This window comes from Heliangelus exortis, chromosome 13, assembly GCF_036169615.1.
Source record: "Heliangelus exortis chromosome 13, bHelExo1.hap1, whole genome shotgun sequence".
Classification (NCBI taxonomy): Eukaryota; Metazoa; Chordata; class Aves; order Apodiformes; family Trochilidae; genus Heliangelus; species Heliangelus exortis.
Window position 1 is genome coordinate 16864802 of NC_092434.1, and position 25452 is coordinate 16890253.

The 25452-nt window shown below is 54.5% G+C and overlaps 2 protein-coding genes across 6 annotated transcripts in view; one reads left to right on the top strand and one right to left on the bottom strand.

Annotated features, from left to right (window-relative positions):
• Positions 1-64: 64 nt before the first annotated feature.
• On the bottom strand, positions 65-17978 carry ZNRF1 (zinc and ring finger 1). Of its 2 annotated transcripts, XM_071757109.1 has the most exons (5): positions 17273-17952; positions 1225-1320; positions 512-617; positions 310-400; positions 65-184 (listed from the first exon to the last, which is right to left on the bottom strand). In XM_071757109.1, exons 1-4 carry the CDS (start codon positions 17715-17717, stop codon positions 343-345), a joined length of 705 nt encoding a protein of 234 aa, XP_071613210.1. In that variant the 5' UTR covers positions 17718-17952; the 3' UTR covers positions 65-184; positions 310-342. The 2 variants fall into 2 exon arrangements, with proteins under 2 accessions (XP_071613210.1, XP_071613211.1); XM_071757110.1 differs by lacking the exons at positions 65-184; positions 310-400; positions 512-617; positions 1225-1320 and adding an exon at positions 2113-2457 and having other exon boundaries at positions 17273-17978.
• A 622-nt stretch (positions 17979-18600) lies between these two features.
• The window catches only part of WDR59 (WD repeat domain 59), a 53925-nt gene continuing 47073 nt past the window's right edge, over positions 18601-25452 (top strand). For 3 of the 4 annotated variants that reach the window (XR_011728537.1, XM_071757071.1, XM_071757072.1), the window contains exons 1-3: positions 18601-18796; positions 22656-22705; positions 24403-24538. Coding sequence is in view for 3 of the 4 variants with exons in the window: in XM_071757071.1 (XP_071613172.1) it covers positions 18743-18796; positions 22656-22705; positions 24403-24538 (240 nt within the window). In the remaining variant the exon portion in view is untranslated. Of the gene's footprint in view, positions 18797-20431; positions 20844-22655; positions 22706-24402; positions 24539-25452 lie in introns of those variants that run through there. The other variant, XM_071757073.1, reaches the window with a different exon arrangement.

A 25452-nucleotide genomic window follows, 5' to 3' on the forward strand; every position in this document is an offset into this window, starting at 1 on the left:
AAAAAATCAACAAAACAAAAATATTAAAAAAAAAAAAAAAAAGAAAATTCGGCGTTGTCCCAGGTGGATTCAAGTTTCTGGGTTTTTATTTTTTGTTCTTCTTGAGGAATTTAAAGTCAGCCCAAAACTCCAGGTGGGGTGGGGGGGACAGGGAGAGGAGGAACAGCAGGTATAGCAAGGTGCCCTGCAAAGGCAGAGAGAGGATACCAGGTGAGGGCAGGAGTCATGGCCACCCCAACCAACCCCATCTCACCCTTCTGACCCAGGATTCAAACCCAGCACGGGAGAACGACCCTGGAAGAGGCTCACCTTAAAGAGAAATCAGCAAGCATGCCCAGCAGGTCAATCAGAAGGATGCTCCGGGCAAGATCTGTTCACTTCAAACCATGAGTCTATACAGCTGCAGAGGAGAGAGGACGTCACCACCACCCTGACAAGCCTCAGAGTGTCCCTGCCTGTCCCCCTGCCGCCCCTCGCTGTGTCCCCTCGCTGCCAGCACCCGTGCAAGTACCTTTTGTGATAAATGCAGAGGCAGGGCAGCCTGGCTATCGTGTCCCCCTGCAGCAGCTCCTCCAGGCAGATCACGCACTCGCCGGCGTCCTTGGTCAGCACGTCATCTGGGAGGAGAAGAGAGGGCAGTGGTGAGATGCCATCACCCACCATGGTGTCCCCCACTTCCCAGGATGGGGGGAACCCGTGGCCACCTTCGTGGAGGCAGTGGGATGGGGCGACCAAGTGGCAGGAGGCTCTGGTGGAGGTAAGTGGGGGAAAATGGGGCTGGGGTGGCTACAGTGAGCATGCTCCCTGCCCCTGGCTTCCCAAAAAGCACCACCAAGATTGGGCTGAGCATCACACCCCCATGGGCAGTCAGGAGACAGGAGGGGAGACACAGGAGCTTGCAGAGCCACGCTCAGCCCAGTAAACCTGGAGGGGAGGGAGGCTATGACCCTTCAGAGGGACAGCCCAGGAGGACACACGTCCCTCGGAGGGCTCCTTCCAGCACAACACCAGGGTGAGCAATATGGGGAGGGGGCTGCATGACAACGGGTCCCAAGGCAGAAGCAGTGGGGTTGAGGAAGCAGAGCAGAGCAGAACAGGGACCGTGCTGAAGCACAGCCCTCTTGGCAAGCCCAGCACAGCTGCCTGCCTGCAGCAAGCAGCTCTCCAGCCTGCCCAAGCCAGCAGGACACTGTGTCCCCTGGCAGCCTGGCCCCCGGCCCTTACCGTTGTAGGAGAGGCGAGGTTTGCTCAGACACATGATAAAGTGCATTTCCATCTCATCAGAAGTCACGGATTTGGAGCAAACGGGGCACTTGAAACCTGGAGGGAGAGCAGCAGAGACGTGAGCCCTCGGCGGAGCGGAGAAGAGTTCATCATCCCCCATCCTGGGGAGTCCCCGAGGCCGGGGCGGGCAGGGCAGTGGCAGCCCCTCACCTGCTGCCTGCATGGTGGCACACACCCCACGCAGCCCTCCCTGGGCGCATGCTCATCCTGTGCTGCCCGCCAGCAGCCTCGGGGACAGCCACCCCAGAGGGGACAGCCACCCAGGAAAGGGACAGACGCTCGTCTCCGTGCCCACAGCGCAGAGGGCACAGAGGATGTGCCAAGGCAGTGCACACGTGGCCATCAGCTGCTGCCGGGCCTTAAAGGGCGAGGAGCAGCCCAGGGCAACTGCAGGGACATATCCCCCTGCCAGGACAGCATCGTCCTTCCACGACTGTGACAGAGAAGCTGTGAGGAAGGAGGGTTTTCTGGAGTCAGAAGCCCCAGTCGCTGCTTTTTCCAGTTTTTTGCGGGAGCAAAGCGGGTGCTTGCCACGTCATAGAATCATCCTGGTTGGAAAGGACCTCAGAGATCATCAAGTCCAACTCTTGATCCACTCTCCCCGTGGTTCCCAGCCCATGGCACTCAGTGCCACATCCAGTCTCTTCTTTAAAACCTCCAGGAATGCAAAATCCACCACCTCCCTGGGCAGCCCATTCCAATTCCTCAATGCCTACAGATGACCCAGGGAGCAGGGGAACCCCACAGGCTGAGGTGACCTTGGACCTGCCTTGTCACCTGGACCTGCCTTGTCACCTGGACCTGCCTTGTCACCTGGACCTGCCTGGGGACCTGGGCTCTTGGGTGAAGCTGCCCACCACCCGTTCTGCATCCTTGCCTGAGGATGAGGATGGGGTCTGGCTGGTGCTGGCACCAGCGCCCCTGCCTGCTCAGACCACCACGGCGTTGTCCCCAGCACCATGAAGTAAGGCTACCCTGAACCTGGGTTTCCAAACCCCAAAATCCTGGAACCAAATCCCCCAGCAGCCCTGCAGGTCACCTGCCTGGGATTCCCTGCCCTCCCACTGCAGCCAGCTCGAGGCTGTGCAGTTTGCCACCTCCCAGCAGAGCCAAACACGTGCATGCCACCACAGTCACCATGGGTTTGCACCAGAATATCCAGCAGTTCCCTGCCTGCAGAGAGGGAGAGGGTAATTTAAGGACCCGTCTTCTAGAAACAGATCAGGTTTGACTGCAGTGCTGCTTAAGAGCTTTCTTCATATATATGCAAAGGCTGCTCAGGAAAGAAGAAGGAAAAGGGACACAGGCAAATTATCTGAGGATGAATCAGGTTTTTTGTTGCCACCACATGGATGTGGTGAGGGCACGTTTTTGCTTCTTGGAAGGGAGAAAGAGCTGGTGGCTTGGCAGCACAGACCTCTACCATGCAACCAGCATGGGTAACTGCTCTTGACATCTGAGTACCCTGCCATGACCAGCGGTGATAAACACGGATCACTTCCCAGCTCCTTGGATGAAAGCCCAGCACAGGGATGTCAACCCTCACCCCTCCAGAGGGTGTTTATTTCCCAGGAAAGCACAGCAAGCATGAACTCACAGATGACAGGGGACTTGGCTCTCTAGGGAGCTGCTCAAACCAGGAGCCCTCAAGCCCAGGGACCCCTCCCACGGTGCCAGCCTGGCCTGCAGCATCCAGGGATGACATTGGGATATCCACAGGGATAACACTGCTGCCCCAGCCAGACTGAGCCATGGGGTCTGCACTGCCAGTCCAGCCCCATTGGCACCAAGTCTTGGCCCAAAGGGCAGTGCTGGCAGCTGGAGCCTCATGGGCAGCAGCACCCATCTGCCTTCTCCTCTCCAGTCTAATTTTACTCCAGACCAATTTATACCTTATGGCAGAGGTGCCCATTAGCTGAAAGAGTTACTTTTCTTAAAATTCCTCCCCTGTTACCCGCCTGGTGTATTTATAGAGCAGGCTCGGGTGGCCTCCCAGCTTGTCTCCTGCAAGACCCAAGAAGCCTCCCCTTGTGGGACACCTTCCCTGTCCCCCAGGCTCCCCTGGCACTGTGCCTGCCCCTGTCCCTGGCTGAACCCATCCTGCTGGAGCACGGATGGGCAGGGAAGCTCTGGGGCCCCGTTTCCAGCCAGGAGTCCCCAGCACAGGGCAGCTACGAAGGGCTCCCTTTGGAAAAGGAGTTTCAGCTGGGAGCTCAGTGTCAGGGACAAAGCATTTGCAGAGGTTCAGCACTGCCCCCCCTCCCCTCCCCATGCAGCACAGACCTCGTTTTCTCCTGTTCCCCCTTTTTCTGTGCCAAGGTGTTACTTTAAACAGATCTGCCCCAGATCCGCCGGCTCAGGCAGAACGTGAAGGGATGGTACCAGACTTGCAACCAGGGCAAAAGGAAAGGGCCCTGGGTGGGACTGGCTGGGGTGGGGTGGCAAAATCAGCAGGAGCAAGGGAATGAGCAGGGACCTTTGCAGGCTCCCCTGAGCGGCTGTTGCTGTATCTCCATGCCTCTTTGTAGCTGGAGTAGCTTTAGCACAGATATAAATAGCTGGTGTGAACACCCGTCACGCTCCTCGGTGCTCCCTGTGCAGCTGCCTGGGGGACAGGGACCCCCAGCACCACCGTGGCAAGGATGTGGGGACACTGCAGGGAGGCAGGAGCCTGGGCTCAAGTCCCAGCAGGTCTGTGTCCTGCTCCAGCCACAGCCACTGCCTGCCACACGGGGCTCGGCGCGGCACACACGCGCTTTGCCTGGCTCTGCCTTTCACAGGATGGAGGGGGAAGAACTCATAAAATGATGAAAATGCAATTGCACGAATTCCTGGGTCCCAGCAGGAGTGAGGAGTCAGGGAGGAAAGGTCTCCAGGGTGGGGGAGCCACCCTGCACCCCAGCTGTCGGCACAAATAGTTGGCATTGCAAGAGCATCTGTGTTTGCACCCCTCTCCCCAGCAGGCTGTGGGGAGCCCCCCACGAGAAGAAAGAGGAGGCAGAGAAGGGGACAGGCACCTTCACCCCTTCTCCAGGTGACCTTTTGGATGGAAAACCACTGAGGCCAGGGGAAGGCTGGCACCCAACAGCAGCAGTCCCTGAGCCCAGTGTCCAGGAGCATCCTTCAGTGGGTCAGTGGAGCCCAGAGATGAAAGGGCCACTCCCCAGGCAGCCAGCCCCCTCCAGGGCCATGGTATTTTCCACATTCCCTGAAATCCCCATTAATTTATCCTGCCTAAGCTTCCAGCTCAAGCGACACAGAGATTACATTTTGACAGCTGCTCATGGAAAATTCAGCTCTCTCCCTCCTCCTCCTCCTCCTCCTTGAGCCCTTTGCACACTCCTCCCACATGCCAAAAAAAAAAACAAAACCAACAAAAAACCACAACGAAACCCAACCAAAACCCAACAACAACAACAAAAAACAACAGAGAAAGGAAGGGCCTAGCTATTCCTCCTGGCCTGGGCCTCCAACACCAACAGGAGGCTTGGGGGATGCTCTAGGGAAAGGACATGGACCCTTCCTCCCTTCCAAGGTGCCCAGGGTAGTGCTTCTGCCTGCAGCATGGAAAACCTGCAGCTGGTACCACCTCCACAAGCAGAGATGTGCAGGCAGACACCAGCTCTTGCTTCAGAGCCACTGAGGAAGGGGAAGGTGCTGCTGGAAGCAGGCTGGCCAAGAAAGGCAAGTTCAGACCCATGTCTAGAACCTTGTGTCTTGCAGGAGACTTCGAGAAAGCCAAGGGCTCTCCAAGGCTGTGGGACATGCACTGGCAGGTCATCTCATCTCATCTCATCTCATCTCATCTCATCTCAATCATCATCTCTCTGATGGCTTGGTCTAGAAATCAGGAGCAAGCAGCACTGGTGCTCTCCAGGGGCTACTGCCCTTCTGAGTATTTTTAGGAAGGTTGCATGGTTAATTTTAGACAGCAAGGCAAAGCAGGGATGGGAACCTCTGCAAACCTCCACTAGGTCCTATGTGAGCTGAAAAAGCCCCGTGGTTAACCCCCAGAGTGCTGCAAACACCTCCACACAGGCTGCAAGGGCCTTCATGGTGACAGGAGGGCCAAGACATGTTTCCACTGTAAACACCTCAAATACAGCTGCTTCTTACTGGAATAAGAAACTCTTGTAATTTGTGTCTAGAAGTGATGCCTACAGCAACCTGCACGGCTTGGGGAAGCTGCCAAGCACCACAGTGGGGTCAACTGCACAAGTGGAAGTGGCTGGAGGTGAGACAGCATCCACAGAAACCACCCCTGACTACAGGAAAAACACCATGTGCCACGTCCACATCCAGTTGCACACCCTCTGCTAGCTCAGAGCATCTCCAGATGGACCTCTCACAAGCTACAGTGCCACCAGGAGATGCAGCAGCATCCCAGCAGTGGGAGAGCCCAGCTCTATGCCTAGCACATGGCCAAAATGCAGGGAGCAGCTATACAACCTCCCCAGAACATAGAATCATAGAATTGGCTGGGTTGGAAGGGACCTCAGAGCTCATCAAGTCCAACCCTTGATCCACTCCCCCCGTGGTTCCCAGCCCATGGCACTGAGTGCCACATCCAGGCTCTTTTGAAATATCTCCAGGGATGGAGAATCCACCCCTTCCCTGGGCAGCCCATTCCAATGCCTCATCACCCTCTCCAGCAAGAAATTCTTTCTAATGTCCAACCTAAACCTCCCCTGGCACAACTTGAGACCTCTTGTGCCCTCTTGTCTTGCTGAGAGTTGCCTGGGAAAAGAGCCCAACCCCCCCCTGGCTCCAACCTCCTTTCAGGGAGTTGGAGAGAGTGATGAGGTCTCCCCTGAGCCTCCTCTTCTCCAGCCTCAACACCCCCAGCTCCCTCAGCCTCTCCTCCAGGGACATACCTGTCCCTGGGGGACACCCAAGCACCAAGGAACTCAGGGGTCAGCCCCAGGCTGCCTGATGGCCCCGGGAGCCCTGGGAAGTTCAGCTGCACAGCCCATTGCTGTGTCTCCAGAGAGCACCCTGGGCCTCTGGCCAAGGGAGCTGCCTTACACCAGGTGAGGATGCAGGAATACAAGCCCAGGGAATCTGAAGCACAGTCCTGGTGCCTCCCCTTAGCTGAGCAAACCCTGAGCATCCCATCTCCTCCCACACAGCTTTCCTGCCATCCCCAGCTGGACCAGCACCAGATGGATGCTGGAAGAGAGGGGTCATCTGTAAAAAAAGCACACCAGTGGGGACTGACTTGGAGGGCAGGACCAAACAACCACATCTGTGGGCCCAGTCGATCAGCCTGAAGTACAAACACAGGAGGCTGAGTCAGGAGAAAGTCCTCCACTTCCCTTACCCCTTGTGGGCTCCAGTACAGCATATCCTGGAAAATAAATTCCTGACTGGCTCAGAGCAGCCTCGTTGTGATGGGCACAGGACAGCACACTGGAGGGGGCACAGGGTGCATCTCCAGCACTTGTGCAGGGAGCTGAGGACCTCCACGGGTGTCCTAAGAACACCACTCACCATGGCAATGATGCTTTTCTGGCCTCTGAGCAATACAGTCAGCAATGCCACCTCCACACCAGGACCAGGAGGTGGCTCACAGCTGCACCCAGGACCCATCCCCCAGCCAGCAAAATGCTGCATTAAGTGCCTGGAGGTGGGAAGCCCAGCAGGATCAGGCCTCAACCCACTTCCTTTTGCAGAAGGAAAAGAGCACCAGCTGCACTGGCAGATACAGGAGATACAGATACACTGACAGATACAGGAACCCTGCCCTGACACAGCCCTGCTGCCCCATCAGGACACAAGGCACAGGAGCTTGGCTCTTGTGCAGCACGAGGACTGACCTGAGTGGGGACACGAAGGCAGAAAGGAGAAAAGGACTGAAGTGGCCCCATTTAAAGGTGATATTAGAGTCCTTCCTCCCAATTTGGGGTGGAAACAAGACATCTCATCTTCCCAGGGGTGGATGAGAAGCAGGGCTGAGGCACTCAAGCAGCTGGGATGTCCCTGGATGGCAACACTTGGAGAGAAACCCAACGGGGCAGGCTGCTGCCTCAACAAAGGGACAGCCCTGCTCCATCCCCATCCCAAGCACCCCAAAAAGAAGCCACTGAGATGCAATGTCTGAGCAAAGCTGTGCCTGGTTCACTGGAGCTCCTGGCAAGTCCCCTGCACTGCAGATTTTTGCTGTTGGGTTGGCCACACACCAGCCAAAGGGGACAGGGATGTGCCACGGATCCCACAAAACTGGCCAAGGCTGTAACACTCAGTGGGTTTTGGGGTCACCTCTGCCTGTTCCTGTAGGCAGCAGGTGGCAGGACCTGCCGAGTAATGAGCTCAGTGGGTGCTCAGCCTCACCTGTGCCCAGTTAGGGCTGGCCCAAGTGCACATGCTCAAAGATCAAGGGCCAATAAAAGGTGGGGCCTGAGACCAGCAAAGGGCTCATTCTGAAGCAGCTCAGCAGCCATGCTGGTGGAGGCCAGTTCTCTACTGATCCTGTCCTCACTCAGAGCCTATCATTGCTACGAAGTTCATCTCCTGCTACATCTGGTGGAGAATGTGGGCATAGACTCCCATCTGAACCATCTTCTCCGAGTGAACTTCTCGACTTTCTACCAGAACTCGAGAAATTAGGGTAAGAGAAACCCCTTTTTTCTCTTGTTTCTTACATAGCTAAGCCTTTTTGTTGAAATAGAAAGATGGGTCTTACTGCCACCTGTTGCCTACATGTTCCCACCCCACTCAACCCACAAAGAGGTGATGCAGCACCCAGGAAATGACATTGGTGCAAGATGGGGAAGGGACCAGAGTCACTGGGATGCAGGAGGAGTTGGGTGGCTTCGTGTCACGGCACCAAGGGCTGGCTTGCTGCAAGCTGAGAGGCAGAGATGGTTTTGGTTTGTTTTAGGGTTTTTTTGCCAGCTAGCTTCTTCAGGGGGTGGTGGGGGAGGATAAGAAGAAGCAGAACAGATTGCAGTACTGGCTCTGAGGGAAGTCAGAGAGTTGGGAAGGGGCAGATGTGAGAGAGGGAGCCCCACAAGGACATTTACTCCAGAGTCCCCAAATCCATCAAGCCTCAGCAGCCAGACACACCAAAGCCTGGTCACAGGATGTCCAGAGCTGCCCTCCTTGAGCAGACATCCTCAGGGAAGATGTGCAAACAGCTTCTGAACCCCAGGCATCCACCCTGCCTGAGTATTGCCCCTTTCATGGCTAACTTTGCAATTCCTGAACTAAAGTGCTAAAGACAGAGCACCTCCCTCTTACAACCCAGGCTCTGCTGCAGGATCAGTTCCCCCAGACCTGGATAAGAAAAGGCAACCTCCTGGGGTCACCCTGCTTCCCAGCTAGTCCTAGTTTGCTGCAGAAACCCTGCCCCAGCTGCTGGGAATAGGCTTCATAAGGAAGAGCATGAAGCCCAAAGCTAATTTTAGCATCCTGGAGAACTGCAAATTTAAACAGAGGGGTCCTGGGCAACAGCCCAGCAAAGGCATTACCACTTCTGACTACAGCCCTTGGGCTGCAGGGATTGAGTTTATCAGGTTACAAGGACATTTAGGGCTCCTGCTAAGTCACAGAACCATCCTAGGACCATCTCACTGTGCAGAAGAGCTACAGGGATGCCCTGAAGTTGTCTCCTCAACTCTCAAGGGATGCTTGGGTTTCAAATTCACTGCCCAGAGAGGAGAAGGATCCTGCAGGCTCACCTGGGAATTTCCAAAGAGTTTGCCTGTGTTTTTCCTCCCAAATACTTCTTGTGCCAAGAAGGAAGATCAGCACAAGACGCAGGGAAGCAACGGGGCACCCCAGGTGCCAAAAGAGAAGAGCACAGGGGATCCCCTGTGTGGCACAGAGTGATTCAGAAATGAGAGAAGAAAGGGAGAGAGTCAGAGTTTTGAGCAGGGGCTGGGAGGGAGCATTAAAGCAGCATCAGGCAGGGCCCAGGGGGTGAGTCACTCCTGACTAAGCCATCCTCTGGTAAGGCACCCACGGAGTCCCCACTGCCAGGCTCCAGCCCCCACCAAGCTGCCAGAGGAACTCCCATTTTTGGAAAGGCAGCAGTGCAAAAAGCCTGACCCAAGCCACTCCCAAACATGACCAGACCAGATCCCATGGGGGGAAGTGGCAGCTCCCTGGCTACCTCCCTTCTGACTCCTGTGGTTTGTTTTTTTTTTTTTCCAAAGCAGAAATTCCTGCCCTGACACTGCTGAGGGCTCCATCACACCTCAGCTGGTTGCTGGGAGGATGAAGGGACATTCCAGGGACACACGATGACATGTCCTGGTTTTCCAGTGCTGGCAAAGGCAGCAGAGCCCAGCACTGATCTCACTGGTGTATCCCCTCCTGCTTTTCCCATCCAGCTCCTGGGAAACCTCCTCCTCCTCCTCCTCCTCCCTGCACATCCCATACCAGCACCACATGAATGCAGCAGTCAAGGGTCTCCCACAGCATTTCTCACCCAGCCCATGGGACACCCCATCGAGGCCCCAGGGTGCACAGAAAGGACAGAGCTTTGCTTCCCAGGGTTGGGGAAGGGCAATTTTTATGTAGCAGGCAGCAAGCAGAGCACACAAGGCACACGGAGCTACGCCCACAGGTACTGCATGGCTGTGAAATGCTTATGGCTGGTTAACACTGGTTGTTTTTTTCAGGAAGAAAGACACTTTTGGAAAAAAATCCTAGGGAGAAGCACGCTGCAGAGCAAGCTCTGACCTCACCTGTTCCCAGCTCCTCGTGTGGTAGGAATAAAAGCATGGCAGAGAGCATCTCCCTGGGAAGGTCTGCAGGACTTGCTGCCCAGACAGCAGGAAGAGAAAAAAACAGGGTGGCCAGTGACAGGACAAGAGGTAAAGGGCACAAACTGCTCAAGCAGGGTGCTCAGACTCACCATGCCCCACTCAGCACCAGCTCAACAGAAGGCTGGCCCCAAAACTGAGCTCAACCCACACTGACTGAACCACCCTGCAGACAGCAATTTAAGCCATCTGGCTGGAGCCCCCTCCTCCTCCTCATTCCCCCTGGCTACAGATGGACAGGCCTTGGATGGATGAACTGGAAGGTGGATCTGATTGCCCTGCAGCACTTCCAACAAAACACAGCTCCATCACCTTGCAGGGAGAGCTCCCAGATGCATTACTGCAATATACCCTGGCTGCAAGAGGAATTGCAGGTTTTCCCTTGCTGGTGAAAAAGACTTCTCCAAAAAAGACTTCTCAAAAAAAACAACCCCCCAAAACTGTAATATAATTGTTTGGGATGTGCAGAGCAGAGCCCCCCTGACACCACCCTCAGGCTGCTGAGCCTTGATCAGAGGAACAGGCAGCCCTGGTGAAAGCTGAGGGGAGAATGAAGCCTTCTGAGGCAGCAACAGGCCAAGAGGCACGGAGGATGTGGAAAAACCCTTCATACCAGCAGCCCCAGACTGCCAGAAAGCAAAATGCAGGGCAGGCACATGGGGCAGGGGCAGCATCACTCGGTTCTCCTGCTGCTTCCCTGCTCTCGTGTTGCAGGCAGCTGGCCTCTAAAAATACCCACTGTTGTCACGCCAGCGTGCCTGCTAGGGCCAGGAACAAGCTCTCAGCAGTTTCAGTTCAATTTTTCACCTGTGCCACTGTGCCTCCCTTGCCAGGGCCCATCTCAGCCCCATTTCAGTGCCTGGTAGGTGACAGCATCTCAGGAACCCCAACGCACCCCAAGTCTGCTCACCAACATCATACAGCCCGGGGAGATCTCTGCCAGCAGAGTGCTAAAACTACCAAAATCTAAATATTTCCACTGCACCTCCCTGCCCTTCTACAAAGTGCCACCAGACCATTGCAGGAGCAGAAAGAGACAGGAATTTCCTGAGCTACTTCAGCCCTTGGTCCTCCTGAGCCTGACACCACAGCTGTCCCGGGGACCGACCTGCTGCCGGCACCAGAGGTGGAAGAAGAGTCACAGTGGTGTGCAGCAGCTTCTCCCATGGTGAGGGCACCAGCTCTGCCAGCAAACCTGGTCCCTACCACCCCTGGCTGCCACAGACCCACCACGGAGGCCTGGGGAAGGACCAAGAGCAAGAAGGACCAAGAGCAAGAAGCACCAAGAGCCAACATCAAGAGCATCTGCTCGAGAGCAGCCGCATCACAAACCCAGCACCTCAGGGAGCACCAACCCTGAGCTGGCAGCAGAGACATCAACCAACAAGGACCAACAACCTCCTCAAAGCCTGGGCTGTGCAGGATCTGCTGGAAAAGTGACCCATCCCAAGAGAAGAGCAGCCCTTGTCCCCCTCCCTTCCTCTGCCCGCAGCCCAGCAGGGCAGGAAACCTGCCGGCTCTGCCCACGGGAAACACTGTGCAGTGGCACCAGAAGAGGCCCCAGGGCAGCAGAGCTTCCTGCAGCTGCACCTCCCAAAAGCCTCCACCACCAGAAAGCACAGAGCAAAAGGGTTCAGCCAAGCAGTGCCTGCAAGGGACAGCAGCAGCCCCAAGCACCCAGCAGCTTTGCAACGGCGCAGGTGAGATATCTAAGGCCCAACTTTAACCAGGCTCTATCTGAAAGGAAAAAAAATAGGGCTGTGTGTTCAGAGAGGGGTTTATTGTACCCCACTGCACAGACAGGCCAGAGAAGGCAGGTAAAAGACTCTTCATCACAGCCCCCTGCTTCACAGCATCACTTGGCTGTAAGTAAGTCACCCGTGAGCCCCTAAAATTTCATTTTTCAAGGGAACCAGGGGAAAGCCAGGTCAGATTTACTCAAACCCAAGTACTTGAAACATCTGGAGTTTCAGCTTACCAGCCTCAACGAGACAGACACACCTCGTGGTTGCCCCCCAGCTGGCCAGGGGGCCACAGGACCTGTCCCTGCAGAGGGAATTCATTCAAAGAGCTCTTTGCTGCGTGTCTGATTTGTCACACAGCAGACTGCATCGCAGGCAAAAAAAGCTCTCCCACCCCTCCCCTCTCCAAAGTGGGGTTTTTTTTTGGTTTTTTTTTTTTTTTTTCTTCTCCCTCCCTGCATTTCTCTTGAAATTAATTTTCAGCATTTAGCAGCATTTTCCCATGACTCTCCACGGCTGCCTTGGCCAGGTGCCAGCCCTGGTACTGCTCCTCCACCAAAGATGTCTGCATCTGATTGATCCTCCAGCCAGCCAACGAGAGAGGGAGGAGAGGAGCCCTAACAGCACAGTAATAAATAAGAGAAGCCTTTATGCTTATTCCAGCCACCCGAACAAACATTTCAGCAAAACAAACCAGCATGGGATAAACTTACGTCACGGGCCAGCAAGACAATCCTGGCTGGGAAGTGGGTCAGCCCAGGGAGCACAGGAGCATCATCCTCAGCATCTCTGAAGCACACAGAGAGGGGAGAGGGCACCCAGCTCCCCTGCACGGATTTACACACAGGTTCAGAGAGGAGTGAGCACAGTGAGCAGAACCAGCAACCAAGGGCCTGGCTCCAGGGCAGGAGGACCCAGAGGTTTTGGAGGGGCAGTGGAGCAGGAAACAGGGCACTGAGGTCTGTGCTAGCTCTGGCTGCAGAGGCTGAACAGAACCACTGCTGCTGGCTTCTCAGGCACAACACCAACGTTGACACACTTAGGCTGCATCTCCAGGCTGCAGGGCTGCTGTGAATTAAAGCTGCCTTCCAGTCTCCCATCTTCTGGTGCTTCAGGATTCCAGGGCAGCTGCTGCCTCTTCCCCCAGCTCCGGGTGTATGATGTCTGTCCTGCAGCCAGCTTGGAGAAGGCAGAAGCAGAAGGGCAATCCCTCCAGCCCCAGAGAGTCCACCAGCTGAATATCTTTTAGCCTGGGGAATCATCAGGACCATCCCCTCACTGCTTCCCAAATAATCCACAGGCCTGGCAATGCTGCAGGTCCCCAGCCTGCCTGCCAGGCAGTCCCCAGCACCAAACCACCAAAAAAGATGGTTTGAACACAGTCCCCTTTGGAAATTTCCCCTGGGAAAAGAAGAGATTCACAATGGCCAGTTCCAGCTGACCTTGGGGTGCCCTTCCCCTGGTTAGCAGGGGGAGGGAAGCATTTGTGATAGCTGCATGTTGGAAAAGTTGGTGGCAGGTAAGGCAGGACTGGAAGTGGACTCCCTCCAGCAGCTCACTGATTCACCAGCTAGAATGAAACTTTCTGGTCTTGGTGTAGAGGTTGCCATGGCAGGAGAAGCTGGAGAATGAGGATCACCAAGCACTGGAAAAGCTCAGGACTTGAAGGTATTGGAGCACAGCAAGGCTACACCACAGACATGCTGGGCAGAGTTTTCACACATACCTTCAGCTCACAACAAGCAATCCCTACTCCCCATCCTTTATTCCAGAGCCAGATGAAAAAGTGCTTCCAGCTTGTTTCACTCTCTAACCCTGCCTGGACAGGGACCCAGCCCAGCAGCCCTGGCTCCCATCTCTGGAACAGATATATATAGATATATATATATAATGGATAGCCTCCTCCAGGCTGGGCCCTCCTGCTCTGGGTGAGGAGCTCCTGCAACAGCTCACATGGCAAAGGAGATCTCCCAACCCACCTTGCTGCTTTCAGCATCCAGAACAAACTGCTTGTCTTGTTGGTGTATGGAAAGCCTGTGACATTCCTGGTGGCTCCACACAGGATAAGCTAGGCATTTCCCTGGCCTAGCCAGCAGACAGGGAGATATGGATTTATTAGAGTTTCAAACACTGAAGGGCTTTGGGTGATGAGGGGGATTTCCAGATAAACTTTAAGCCACTTACAGCTTCTACAAACTCCCCGAGATCCTCTGATGGAGATGAGTAACAGAAGCAATACTAAGAGAATCACAGAAAGCTGGAGACATGTGGCATTAAATCACATGTCTCCTTCTTCTCCCTTCTTCCTTCCAAGGCCTTGGCTTTGCTGAGAAGACCTAATGATCACAGAGATACGGGGACAGGGTCAAGTGCACCAAACAAACTCCAAGTTACAAAAGCTGTTTTGTCATCTCCCACCAGCACAGGCCAGGAAGAGGATCTCAGAAGCCCTGGGCAGACAAGGAAACCACAGCAGTTTCAAGTGGAGCTGGAGCAGTTGTGTTGCTCATGGGGGTGGTGGACATGCCAGGGAAAATCCCTGTCAAGAAACAGGATCCACTTACCCAGGGAGGTGCTGTCCTTTCAGAAAGAGGGATTAGCTCCACCACAAAGGTCACAGCCCCCTCACCTCTGGAAGATGCATTTAGGCTTTGCTCTTCCCAAGGAAATTTGGAATCTCCTCCTCTGGCTTGGAATGGCTAGAGGCCATCAGTACCCAACTGTTCCTGCTGTCCCTGCAGAGCCTGGAGAGTCTGGCAGTGGGATCTCCTTGCTAACATCATGCTGCACAGCACCCTAAAGTCAATGCTACAGCATCTGCTGGCCCTGAGGACCACTTTGTAACCTCCCTCCATGCAGGTTTTGCAGCACGGAGCCTTCTTCTCTCCCTCCCAGGCCTTCTCTCTTCCTCCCCAGGCACTCCTGGCTCTTCTGCACTTCCTCAATTGCTGAGGGGAAGGATTGATACCAGCCAGGGCAAAGAGCTCACCCTGCCTCAGCTCACTCCTTGGAGTCCCTGCTGAAGGAGCAGATGAGCCACGGAGCAGCCCGAGAGCCACCCACAATCAGCATGGCAGATAACAGGAGCAGGAGGGCACCAAGCCTCTCTGTGTGCTCCTCTTATCACAGACACACCACCAGTGACTGCACCTTATCACCAGTGTTGAGCCAAGGCTCCCCCCAGAGAACCCAGGTCACCCTCAGAGGCTCCCAGCTCTTCCCCCAAACCCAAGCACTCCTGGAAGAGCAAGCCCACAAACACAACTTTTCCCTGCTTGCCAAGACTGACACCACCCAGGCTGTGCAGGGCAGGCAGGACAAGGAGCCACTCTCCAGACCTGTCAGCCACAGTTTGGGGGGGGTCCTCTCCTTGAGGGATCCACAAGACCCCTGGCACACATCCTCCAGAGTGGTTTCAGTGGGTCCCCTCATCCCCACCCTTGGCTCAAAGGAGTAGGGACAGTCACACTCAGCAATGTCAAAGCTCCTCTCCATTTACTGAAGTGCTGCTGGTTCAGCACTTTCCAGGGGCTAATGGAGTGGCTCAGCACCACGGGAGCCACGGGTCGATGGGGAGGGAAGGGTGGAAGAAGCAAGGAGCTCCCTGCTTGGAGGTTAACCAGCTGCACTGGGAAGATTAGCAGGAATTTTAGCAACCTGACTTCCCTTTCCCCCCCTTGGTCTCCAAATCTTCCATCAACCTCTCACGCTAAGAGGAAGAACTCAGGAGTTTAATGAGCCCCGACAAGTTTTTAATCATCCTCTGCTCCTTTTTTTCCTATTAATTATCAAGGAGGAAAAATCACCACCGGGAGAGGCTTCTGCCCAGACTGAACACTTCTCACTGCTGCCTGCGCATGCTTCCAGCACAGCTCAAACGCTCCCAGAGGGCCCCAAAAGAGGCACCAGAGAAACCCAGTTCTCACAGCACTTCCCACAGCTCGTGCTGCAGTCTTCCAAGGGCACCAGGTTTAACTTAGCATCACAGTAACCCACGTGGGCGGCTGGAAAAAGCTTACCCCATTTTGAAGCTGCTTTATTTTTACAGACGGGGGTTTTTACCCTCAATTGAGTTGCAATTTAGGAGCCATGTAACAGATACTCTCTGACTGACCTCCACCTACAGAGTAGCTACAGGGTATTTCTGTGACAAACCCCTCCTGGGCAGCACCCAGCCACACAGAGGCTTGCAGAATGCCTGGAAGGACGCTGCACCTTTGTTTCCTTCTGCACTTCAAAAGCAGAGGAGCTGCACAGCTGCAAGGTCAAAGAGCAAGAAAGTTTGCAGAAGTCTCAGCCAGCCCTCTCCATCTGCCAAGGAGACCCCCACACACCCAGCTGACCCGAACCAGCCTGGGTGTTCTAAGGATGCAATGCAAGACACACAGTTTTGATCTGAGAGGTGCAGCCTGGGGACTCGGTAAAAGAGAAAAATCCCAAGGTGGAAGGAGGAAAACGGGCCCTATGATCCACACTTTGCACTTTGTTCTTGTCCACTGCTTCGGTTTCAAGCCTTCCCTGAAAATGAGGCATTGTCCCAAAGTGTATTATGAAATTCCCAGACCACGTCATGCATGGAGAGCACTCAGAGCATTTGCAAGGGGGCCGGGTGGGAGAGAAATCCCAGACTGTTCCAGGAAATGCGAGGAGACATCCCTGAAATGACTTCCCCTCCAGCCAGGAGGGAAAGGGAGGACCTCCCACCTCACTCCCTGTACCTAGCCAAAACTAGGTCAGTGACACAGCCCAGCTCACAGCCAGAGCTCCTCTCCAGACACCAGGACACAGGGGAAGGATCCAGCTGGGAGGGTGAGGATGGTGGCAACCTTGCCCCTTCCCTAGCCTGATAGGTTTCCTGACAGAGAGCCCAGCCTGCTCCCCAGCCCTGGTGAAGAGGCAGGCAGTTCCTCCTCGGCTTCCTCCCCAGCACCAACACGGTGCCAGCTGGCTTGAATGAGAAAACTCACTTTGTCCTCTCCCTGGCTCTTCATCAGACAAAACAAAGGAGAAATATTCCCACACCTCACTTTCAAAGTCTTCCTCTTACCCCTTCTCCAGTTCCTCATGCATGGGAACCCCTGTACCTGACTGGCATCCCCCCAACACCTTCAGAAGAGGCCCAGGGAGCTCAGCCTGCTCCTCAAAACCAAGAGCTCACACTACAGCACCCTCAGACCACTTTCCCCCAAGCTGAAGGGGGGCAGGGTGCCACATCCACTGCTTTGCACCCCAGAGCCAAACAACCCCCCGTTTCCCCGGGAAGTCTCCTCCTTCCCGAGCTCCTTCCTCCCTTGACCTTGACACAGATGCTGTCCCCGGTGCTCACCCACCAACCCAGAGGAGGGGATGAGGGTCCTTCCTTCAGGCTTAGCACAAGGAGGGGTTGACCAGCTGCCCCCTCCCACCCCCCCACCGCGTGGCTCCCAGTGCTCCGGACCCGGGGGAGGGGAAGAAGCCTCCGGGAGAACCGGCACTCACCGCTGTGCGAGCTGAACCACCGCGGTGCGATGTGGAGGGGCAGCGCGTCGGCCAGCGAGGCCCGGGCGCCCAGGTACAGCATCCCGTCTCTATGGTGACCGCCTCCCGTCTCCTGGTAACCGTTGCCATGGGCGTACGTGGAGTCGGAGCCCGGACCGCCGCCGCCGCCGCCCGGGGCCCGTTCGGCCTCCCCCGCCGCCCTCGCCGCCGCCGCGTACAACCCGAAGGGGACGGCGCCGGCCGCCGCGGGGTCCATGCCCATCCCGGCCACCGAGCTGACCGAGCGGCTGCGCAGCCCCATGGCGCCGCCGCCGCCGCCCGCTCGGTAATGGCCGAAGGGGGGCGGCCCCCCCCCTCCTCCCGGCGGCGGCACGGCGCTGTCATCCGTCGACACCCCCGGGAAGGGGCCCCGCGAACGGGCCGCCGTGCTCTGCTTGCCCCCCATGTGAGCGCCGCCGGGCCGGAGGGAGCCGAGCGACAGCCCCCCGCGGGGAACGGGGCCGCGCCGCCCCCGGGAGGCGAGAGGGGGCGGAAGGAAGCGGGGGGGCGCGGGGAGCTACGGGCGAAAACCCATCCCCGCCCCAGGCATCCTCCCCCCGCCGGGCCCGCAGGGGCGAGGGCGCCCCGAGTCCGCCGCCGCCGTCACCCCCGGCAGAGGCCGCCGAGGGCTCCGGGGCCGCGGAGGGGGGGAGGAGGGGAGGGGGGGGGAGGGGGTAACGGGACAACGGGGGAGGGAGGGAAAGGGTAATGGGGAGGGGGGAGGGGGAGGGGAGGGGGCGCCGGCTGGGTCGCTCCGCCCGCCTCGCTCCTGCCCGGGGCGCGGCCGGCAGCCGGGCGACGATCAGCTGCGGCCCATGGGACGGCGGGGGGCGGCGGGGGCGGCGCGCCCCGCTCCGCTCCGCTGCGATGCGCCGGGCACGGCCTCGCTGCCGGCCGCCGCCAGCCGCCTGGGTGCTCGGCGCCGCGCCGGAGACAATAGAGGCCGGCAGCACGCATGCTCCCGCCCCCGGCCCCCCCGGCCCGACGCCCTTAACCCATGCGCTGCTGCCGACAGCCGCCGCCGCCCGGGCCTGGGCTCGGCCTCACGGCTCCGCGGGTGACCGAGGCGCCGCCGCCGCCACTCCCGGGTCGCTGCCCTGCGGAGCGCGGGCGTCGACCCCCTCCGCCCTCACCGCTTCCCCCTCAAACACACTGACACCATGAGGGCCTGCAGTGGGGCCGCAACAGCCCGGAGATCACTGCAGGGAAGCCCCACGGGGGAAGCCGGGCCCGGGCGGGCCGTGCTTTGCCGATCAGGCCGCTTGGGCTCCTGGGGACAGTGGGGTCCCGGTACACCGGGATGGGTACCGGTGGGGGGGGGTGTAGGGTTCGGACTACATTTCCCAGGCGCCCCTGCGCGGCGCCATCGCAAGCCACCGCCCCTCCTGCGGGCTCCGCGCAGGCGCAGTGGGGCTGCTGGGGCGGTACAAGATGGCGGCGCGCTGGAGCAGCGAGAATGTGGTGGTGGAGTTCCGAGACGCCCAGGTCGGGGGGAGCGTGGCCGCGGGGCTGCCGCTACCACCGGCCCTCGGGGAGCCGCCCCGGGCCGGATCTCCCCGTGAGGAACGGGAGGAGGGCGCGGGCCGGGCGGACTGGGAGGCCCTGGCGGGGCCTTTCGGCAGCTGTGGAGGGGGCTGAGGCGGACTCGGCACTGTTTGTGCAGAGATGATGCTTTAATCACTTTGTTTCTAATCTTAATTAGATCTAGCTTTTGGGTTGTGTTTGTTGGTTGTTTTTTGTGTTTTTTGGGGGTTTTTTTGTTGTTGTTTTTAAACTGTATTTGCAGGCCCAATAGAAGATTTTGCTGCTTCTTGCACTTTTAATCTCTCGGACCATTACAGCTGCTTTCTCAGCTGCAACATAAATCGTTGAGTCTTGCTCAGTTAGCAGGGAAAATGGGTTAGATTTTTTTTTTTTATAAATAGCAGAAAGGTCAGGTTTTGTTTGTGAAGGCACTGGTTTCAGGAGAACTCCCCTCAGAGTTTCCTTATCTGTTTGTTTAGAAGGTGGGGGGGGGGATTTAAGGTATTTAAGGTATTGGCATTTGCTTAGCAAAGGTGGATGTGGTGGATGAGCCGTGAACTGCTTCAGCAGGAAAGTTAAAAAATAAATTCTGGAAACTATTATCTCATTTGTCCTCTCATCCTGGAGCACTGTCAGGGACAAACAGGGACGTTGAGTCCTGTGCACTACATCTAACCTGCCCTTTGTCAACTCACACCCCTCTTATACCTCAAAAGCTTTATATTGGTTGTGTTTTCCTTCTGGAAGAAGTGTTAAAGCAGCTTTCTCTGCTGCTGAAGGTGTAGGAGGCAGGTAATGAGGTGGGGACATCTCCCTGGATCAATTGGTGTGCAGCCTCCTGATTTGATTGCTTATGGATAATGAGTGGTGTGTGGGAGTGGGAAGAGCAGGTGTTTCCATCCCCTTCTGCAGTGGTTGGTTCCAGTCTGGTTGTTGTGGAGGCAAACACCTCAACACAGAGGTTAACCACAGGTATTTCAGTTGCTTCAGTGTGCCCTGGTGTGATCTTTCTCACCCCATCCTGACCTGCCTGCTCTTGTATGAAACCAGAAGTTTTCAGTGACTGGAGCTGCTTGATTACTGCTCCAAGCTAAACTCATTTATGTACTTGTGCCTGAGTTTTTTGGGGGATTTTTTTAGGAGTCTGTGCAAACATTGGGGCATGTGGGATAGCCAGGCTTGGGGAACTGAAGCACCTTGGTTGTAATCACCCTGTCCTGGGTTTGTAGGCCACACAGTCTTCAAAATACTTACTCCAAACCCAATTTAAGTGGAGATCAGAGTCAGCAGAGTGGGCAGGTGTTGCATTTATAGCCCATACAGGGCTACACACACTGCAGTTGTCTTTGGTCACTGTGCTAGAGTCTGTTGGGCAAACACTAAAGCACCCACCCTCTAACACTCTAGAAAAATCTCTGGGTAGTTTGGGGCTAGTGTTGCCTACAAGCAATTTTATTTCTGCACAAGCTGCTGGATGGAGGTGGCAGTGTCTGTACTTTTTTTATTTAAACATGACCCCCAGGCTCCTGTCAGGCTGTGGTATCAAAAAAAGAGTAAAAGTTACCACATCCCTTGGTGAAATGGTCCCATTTGTAGGAAGTTGGCTACCCAGGGTCTTTCCTGCTGGGAGTTTGCAGCTCTGGAAAACCAGGATAGCTTTGGTAACTGAGGTTGGTCTGTTGCTTTTCAGCTGAAGAGAATGAGGCTACAATCAAAATTAGTAAAAGCTGAGACATTAAAAGGGGTTTTGATTGGCTTGCCTGGCAGAAATCAAGTGAAATGCCCAAGATGTTTGAAGTGTGAGGAGATGCTGCCAGGGCTGTGGGCTCAGAGCTGGGCAGCAGCTCCTGCTGTGCTTTTTCACATAAAGAGCAGCTCATAAACAGCAGTTCTTGCTGTCCTGAGTGGTGTTTTAGGTTGGCAGCTCCTTGAAGTTGTCATTTTCAACTCTCCACTTCAGGAAGGTTGTGCTGTGAAGACTGATCCATCAATACACCATGCACAATAGGTGACAGCTACTTGGTCTCTTTCCTGGTGCCCAGATAACCCTGCAAAATTGCAGGGAACTGGTTTTTGCCACAAAATTACTTATTTTGTGACCCACCAGAGCAGCAGCCTGCCACGTGAAGCCTTTTACTTCATTTGGATCACTCATGATGTTTTATGATGTTTGGTGCCTGGAAAAAGAGTTTACCAATGCTCATTATTAAAAACAATTTTTAAGGATTTATGAGATCCTGGTGCCAGCACCAGAAAAAAAAAACAACTATTAAATTATCAATCACTTTAAATGTTTTTTTTTTTTTTTTCCTATTTTGAGCAAAACTGGCCACTGCTGTGTATAATAATGTCATTCCATCAGCTCATCATCACAAGAGAAGGTTCTGGTTCCAGTAATCACTTCAGTGATCCTCAAATAATTCCTCACAAGGGAAATATTTATTACCTAGGAAAACTTCCTTCTCCTGCTTGATTTTTAGTAACCCCCTGTTGCTGTGAAAATCTAGGAAGCTGGAATTGTTTCTTTACCATTTAGAGGTTTTACAACTGGCTTCTTACTTCCAGCATTAGTTTTAGGACTAGGAAAGCCTTGTTAGAAGACTGGGTTTGTTACCTAGGAAAGAGGAATGAAAGCAGGTGATTCCTGGAGCAAAAAAAGGGATGGAATTCATCTTGGTTGGGGGATGGATGCAGTCCTGGGGTTTTCTCATGCTGCTGAAACTCTGCAGGCATTTGTAGCTCTTTCCCACATAACCTCTCAGGCTTTAGTGAAGATTGAACCCATGATGGTGGTTTTTTTCCCTTTTGGTTGAAAAAAACCTAGGGTTTTGTGCTGGTTCTTCCCCTGTAAAACCTGATGGAAATAAGGTGGGTTTTGTGTTGTCTGTGATGCTTTTAGCTGTGGCACATCCTTAAGTCTTGCTACATCCCCACTGAGAGTATTTAGCAGGATCCTAAACAGCAGCAGAGACATCCTGAGCTTTCAGAGCTTTGAAGGTGACAGCCACAGTTTGAAGAATATGGGACAGGTTCTGATTCTGTACCATGAATGCTAAAAAACTGTCTTGAAATCCTCTGTGTTTATGGGCCAAACTGTTCAGTTTTCCAAGTAGAATTTTCCTTTATCCTTGTGGCAACTAAACAAGGTGTTCACCCCATCCCATTCAGCATGAAAAGAGGGGAAGGCAGTGTTCAAATAGCTGTGGGGTTTTGTTTGGGGTTTTTTTTGTTTGTTTGTTTTTTTTCCTTCTTAAGACATGTAAGTTGTCTCAGCCTTTTTTACAAGCAATGCCAAAGTAAATTCTGATGCCTCTCAGGCACCTCTCATTTTGGGAGATCAGCCATACAGAAATGGTTGCACTTCTGTCTCCCAGTGCATATATAATTAAATCTTTCCTAGCAGAGAAAGAGAGGCAGAGACTGAGAAAGCTCCTGAGCAGGGGCTGATTAATACGGATTATTAGAGATTGCTGATTGAAAGGCTGCAGCTGTGTCTGCTGTAGCAGGGAGAAGGAAGCAAGCTCTCAGTGCTTGTAATGGTGTCTGCCAGGTCTTAATTTACACTCACAAAGATGTTTTCTGTGTGTTCTGCACCCCAAAAATCAACCACTGCACCCCATCACCCATCTGTGGCTCTTCATGGGGACGCTGCTTCCACCCCCCCCCCTCCCAGCTGTCATCCCTGCCTCTAACCATAGTGGTTTATACCTTGATGAGCTGGCACGTTTTCCTGAACTCCTCCCCGGGGCTGTGTGTGTGATGGAGCAGCTGAGCTGACAGATAAAATTGAGTTTTGTTCTCTGTTTCTCCTCCTTCTCAGGCGACTGCGATGTCCGTGGATTGCCTGGGACAGCGCGCGGTGCTCTCGGGGTGAGTGTGACAGTCCCTGTTAGAAATTATGTGACAGTCACTTCCATGTGCCACACCAGCAACCTTCAGGCTGACCTCGATTGAAGGGCTGATGGATTGTTTCAGAAAGGTGCAGCAGAATTCTCTTCCAGGCTCGATGGAGAGGATTCTGGGGCCCGTTTCCCACGGGAAACAGAATGGAAACAGCACAATCAAATCCTGTCATGGCTTTCCTGATGGGTCCTGACCCAGGTCATGAAGTCCTATTTGGATTCTGCCTAAAACACAGATCAAGTAATTTCCTGAAGACAAAATTTACCCTAAATATTCCCCGTGGTGTATTTGGGCAGAGGAGCAGTTGGCTGCCCAGCTGCCACTTTGCTGTACCAGCAGCTGTTCTTGTCCCACTCCTGGTGACACAGTTACCCCACCAACTAGAATGTTGACTTCAAATTCAGGATTGTGTGGGTTCAGCTGACTTTTTAGGCAGTCTTAGAAGTGGGTCCTTTGTTACAACTTGGAGCCCTGCTTGCTTCAACATAAACCCTTAGTCTGGCACCCCTGCACAGGAATCACCAGCTCAGCACCTGCTTTGCATTGAATTTGATGCCTCTGCCTCCTTACCCCTGCACAGTTTCACTGCTTGCTTATTTGGGGAGCTGGGGATGGCCTGCCTGCAACTCAGCATCAGGTCCATGGCTTTTCAGGCTTCTCCTGCATGCTCAGCAACACTTTGGGATTTATTTCCTATATTTTAAAGCTGCGTGAGATTCTCAGAGGCTTCAGCATCTTCACCCTTCAGAGCACATGGCTCTGAGGGCTTTGGTCTGAAAGGACAGCCAGGATGTTCTTTGTGTTCTTCCTCTTGGGGAAAATTCCCAGTGCTCAGAGCACTTTTGTGTTTGCTACCCAGCTGGTGTAGGTGATGCTGGTGTGGTTAATTATATATGGTCTGATATATTTTGGTGCTGGGCTTCCATTAGAGCTCAGCTGGCTCCCCATTATTTCAGGGCTGTTTGTTGTGCTTGTAAGATGAATCACACTGGAGGGAATGAAACCTTTTCTGGCTTTCTGAGGAGCCAGCAGGATGGGTGAACTCAGGTTTAGCACCGTGCAGCTGGATCTCTGCAGCACGTGGGGTCAGCTCACGTCGGGATGATAAAGAGATGGACACAGAGCTCTGTCCACCCACGTGAATAAGCTGCTGTGGCTGGGCTAGCTCTGTGCAGGTGTCTGCAGCACCAGGTCCCCCAGACAGTGCAGTGTGGAGACCTGCAGCCAGGTAAATCATCTTGTGTTTGCCAAGGCTCATTTGCTCTTGCTCAGAGCAAGTTCTTCAGACTGAAGCTGGCTCCTGGGAAGCTGCACTCCCAGCCCTCTGTCACTTTGGCTCTGCTGCTGTAGGCCAGCAAAGTGGAGCTGGATGAACTTCCTGCCACTTCCTTTTCTATCCTGGGTTTGCTGTGCTCTGAGCTACCCATTGTGTTTGTGAATCCTCTCTAATTACAGCGTATCTTTAAATAAATATAAATATATTTAATTGTAGCCCTTCTTGAACTACGCGATCGAATTTAGTGCTCCCTGGAACGGTCTTTTCACCTGTTTTGTCAAATACTTCACTACTTTGGTTCTCCAGCTCCCAGGGCTGTGATCTCCACGTGAGGCTGTGCTTTTGGTGTGTCACCCATCCCCTCTGTGTCTGTGCCTGTGTCTTCCAGACGCCGTTTCCTCTACATTGTCAACCTGGATGCTCCCAGCGAGGGTCACCGCAAGATCTCCCGGCAGAGCAAGTGGGACATCGGGGCAGTGCAGTGGAACCCCCATGACAGCTGTGCCTACTACTTTGCAGCTTCGGTCAGTTCACTCGTGTAAAAGCTGCAGCTCATCATCTTCCTCAGCTTCTTCTGGGTGGGCTTTGGCAGAGCTGGAAGGCTGATCATAGAATCATGGAATGGGCTGGGTTGGAAGGGACCTCAGAGCTCATCAAGTCCAACCCTTGATCCACTCCCCCCGTGGTTCCCAGCCCATGGCACTGAGTGCCACATCCAGGCTCTTTTGAAATATCTCCAGGGATGGAGAATCCACCCCTTCCCTGGGCAGCCCATTCCAATGGCTGAGCACCCTCTCCAGCAAGAAATTCTTTCTAATGTCCAACCTAAACCTCCCCTGGCACAACTTGAGACCTCTTGTGCCCTCTTGTCTTGCTGAGAGTTGCCTGGGAAAAGAGACCTTGTGAGGATTTAAATCCTGACAGACTGGGCTGGGTTGGAAGGGACCTCAGAGATCACCAAGTCCAACCCTTGCTCCACTCCCCCCGTGGTTCCCAGCCCATGGCACTGAGTGCCACATCCAGGCTCTTTTGAAATATCTCCAGGGATGGAGAATCCACCCCTTCCCTGGGAAGCCTTGATGGAGCTGGCACAGGCATTACCCCTCCAAATCACCTTGTGAAATTGAGGCCTGACTCTGGCTTACTGCCAGGGAGATGTTTGACCTGGTGGTTCTTGGTTATTGGTCAGTCAGTGTTGAGTTTAGTTTTGCTTGCTTGTCTTTTTTTTATTATTATTTTTAAATTTTTTTTCATAAAACAGCTTGCCCAATGAGTCAGGCATCCAAACAGTCCTTTTCTGGAAGGAAGGGGGGATGCACTCTCTTTTTAACCTCCATTCTGTTATGAGATTTGCACGCTTACTGAATTTTTTTGTTCTGTGCTCTTTGCACCTCCCTGCCTTCCTGGTGTGATGTGGTGCACCAGGCAGTCTGTAAAT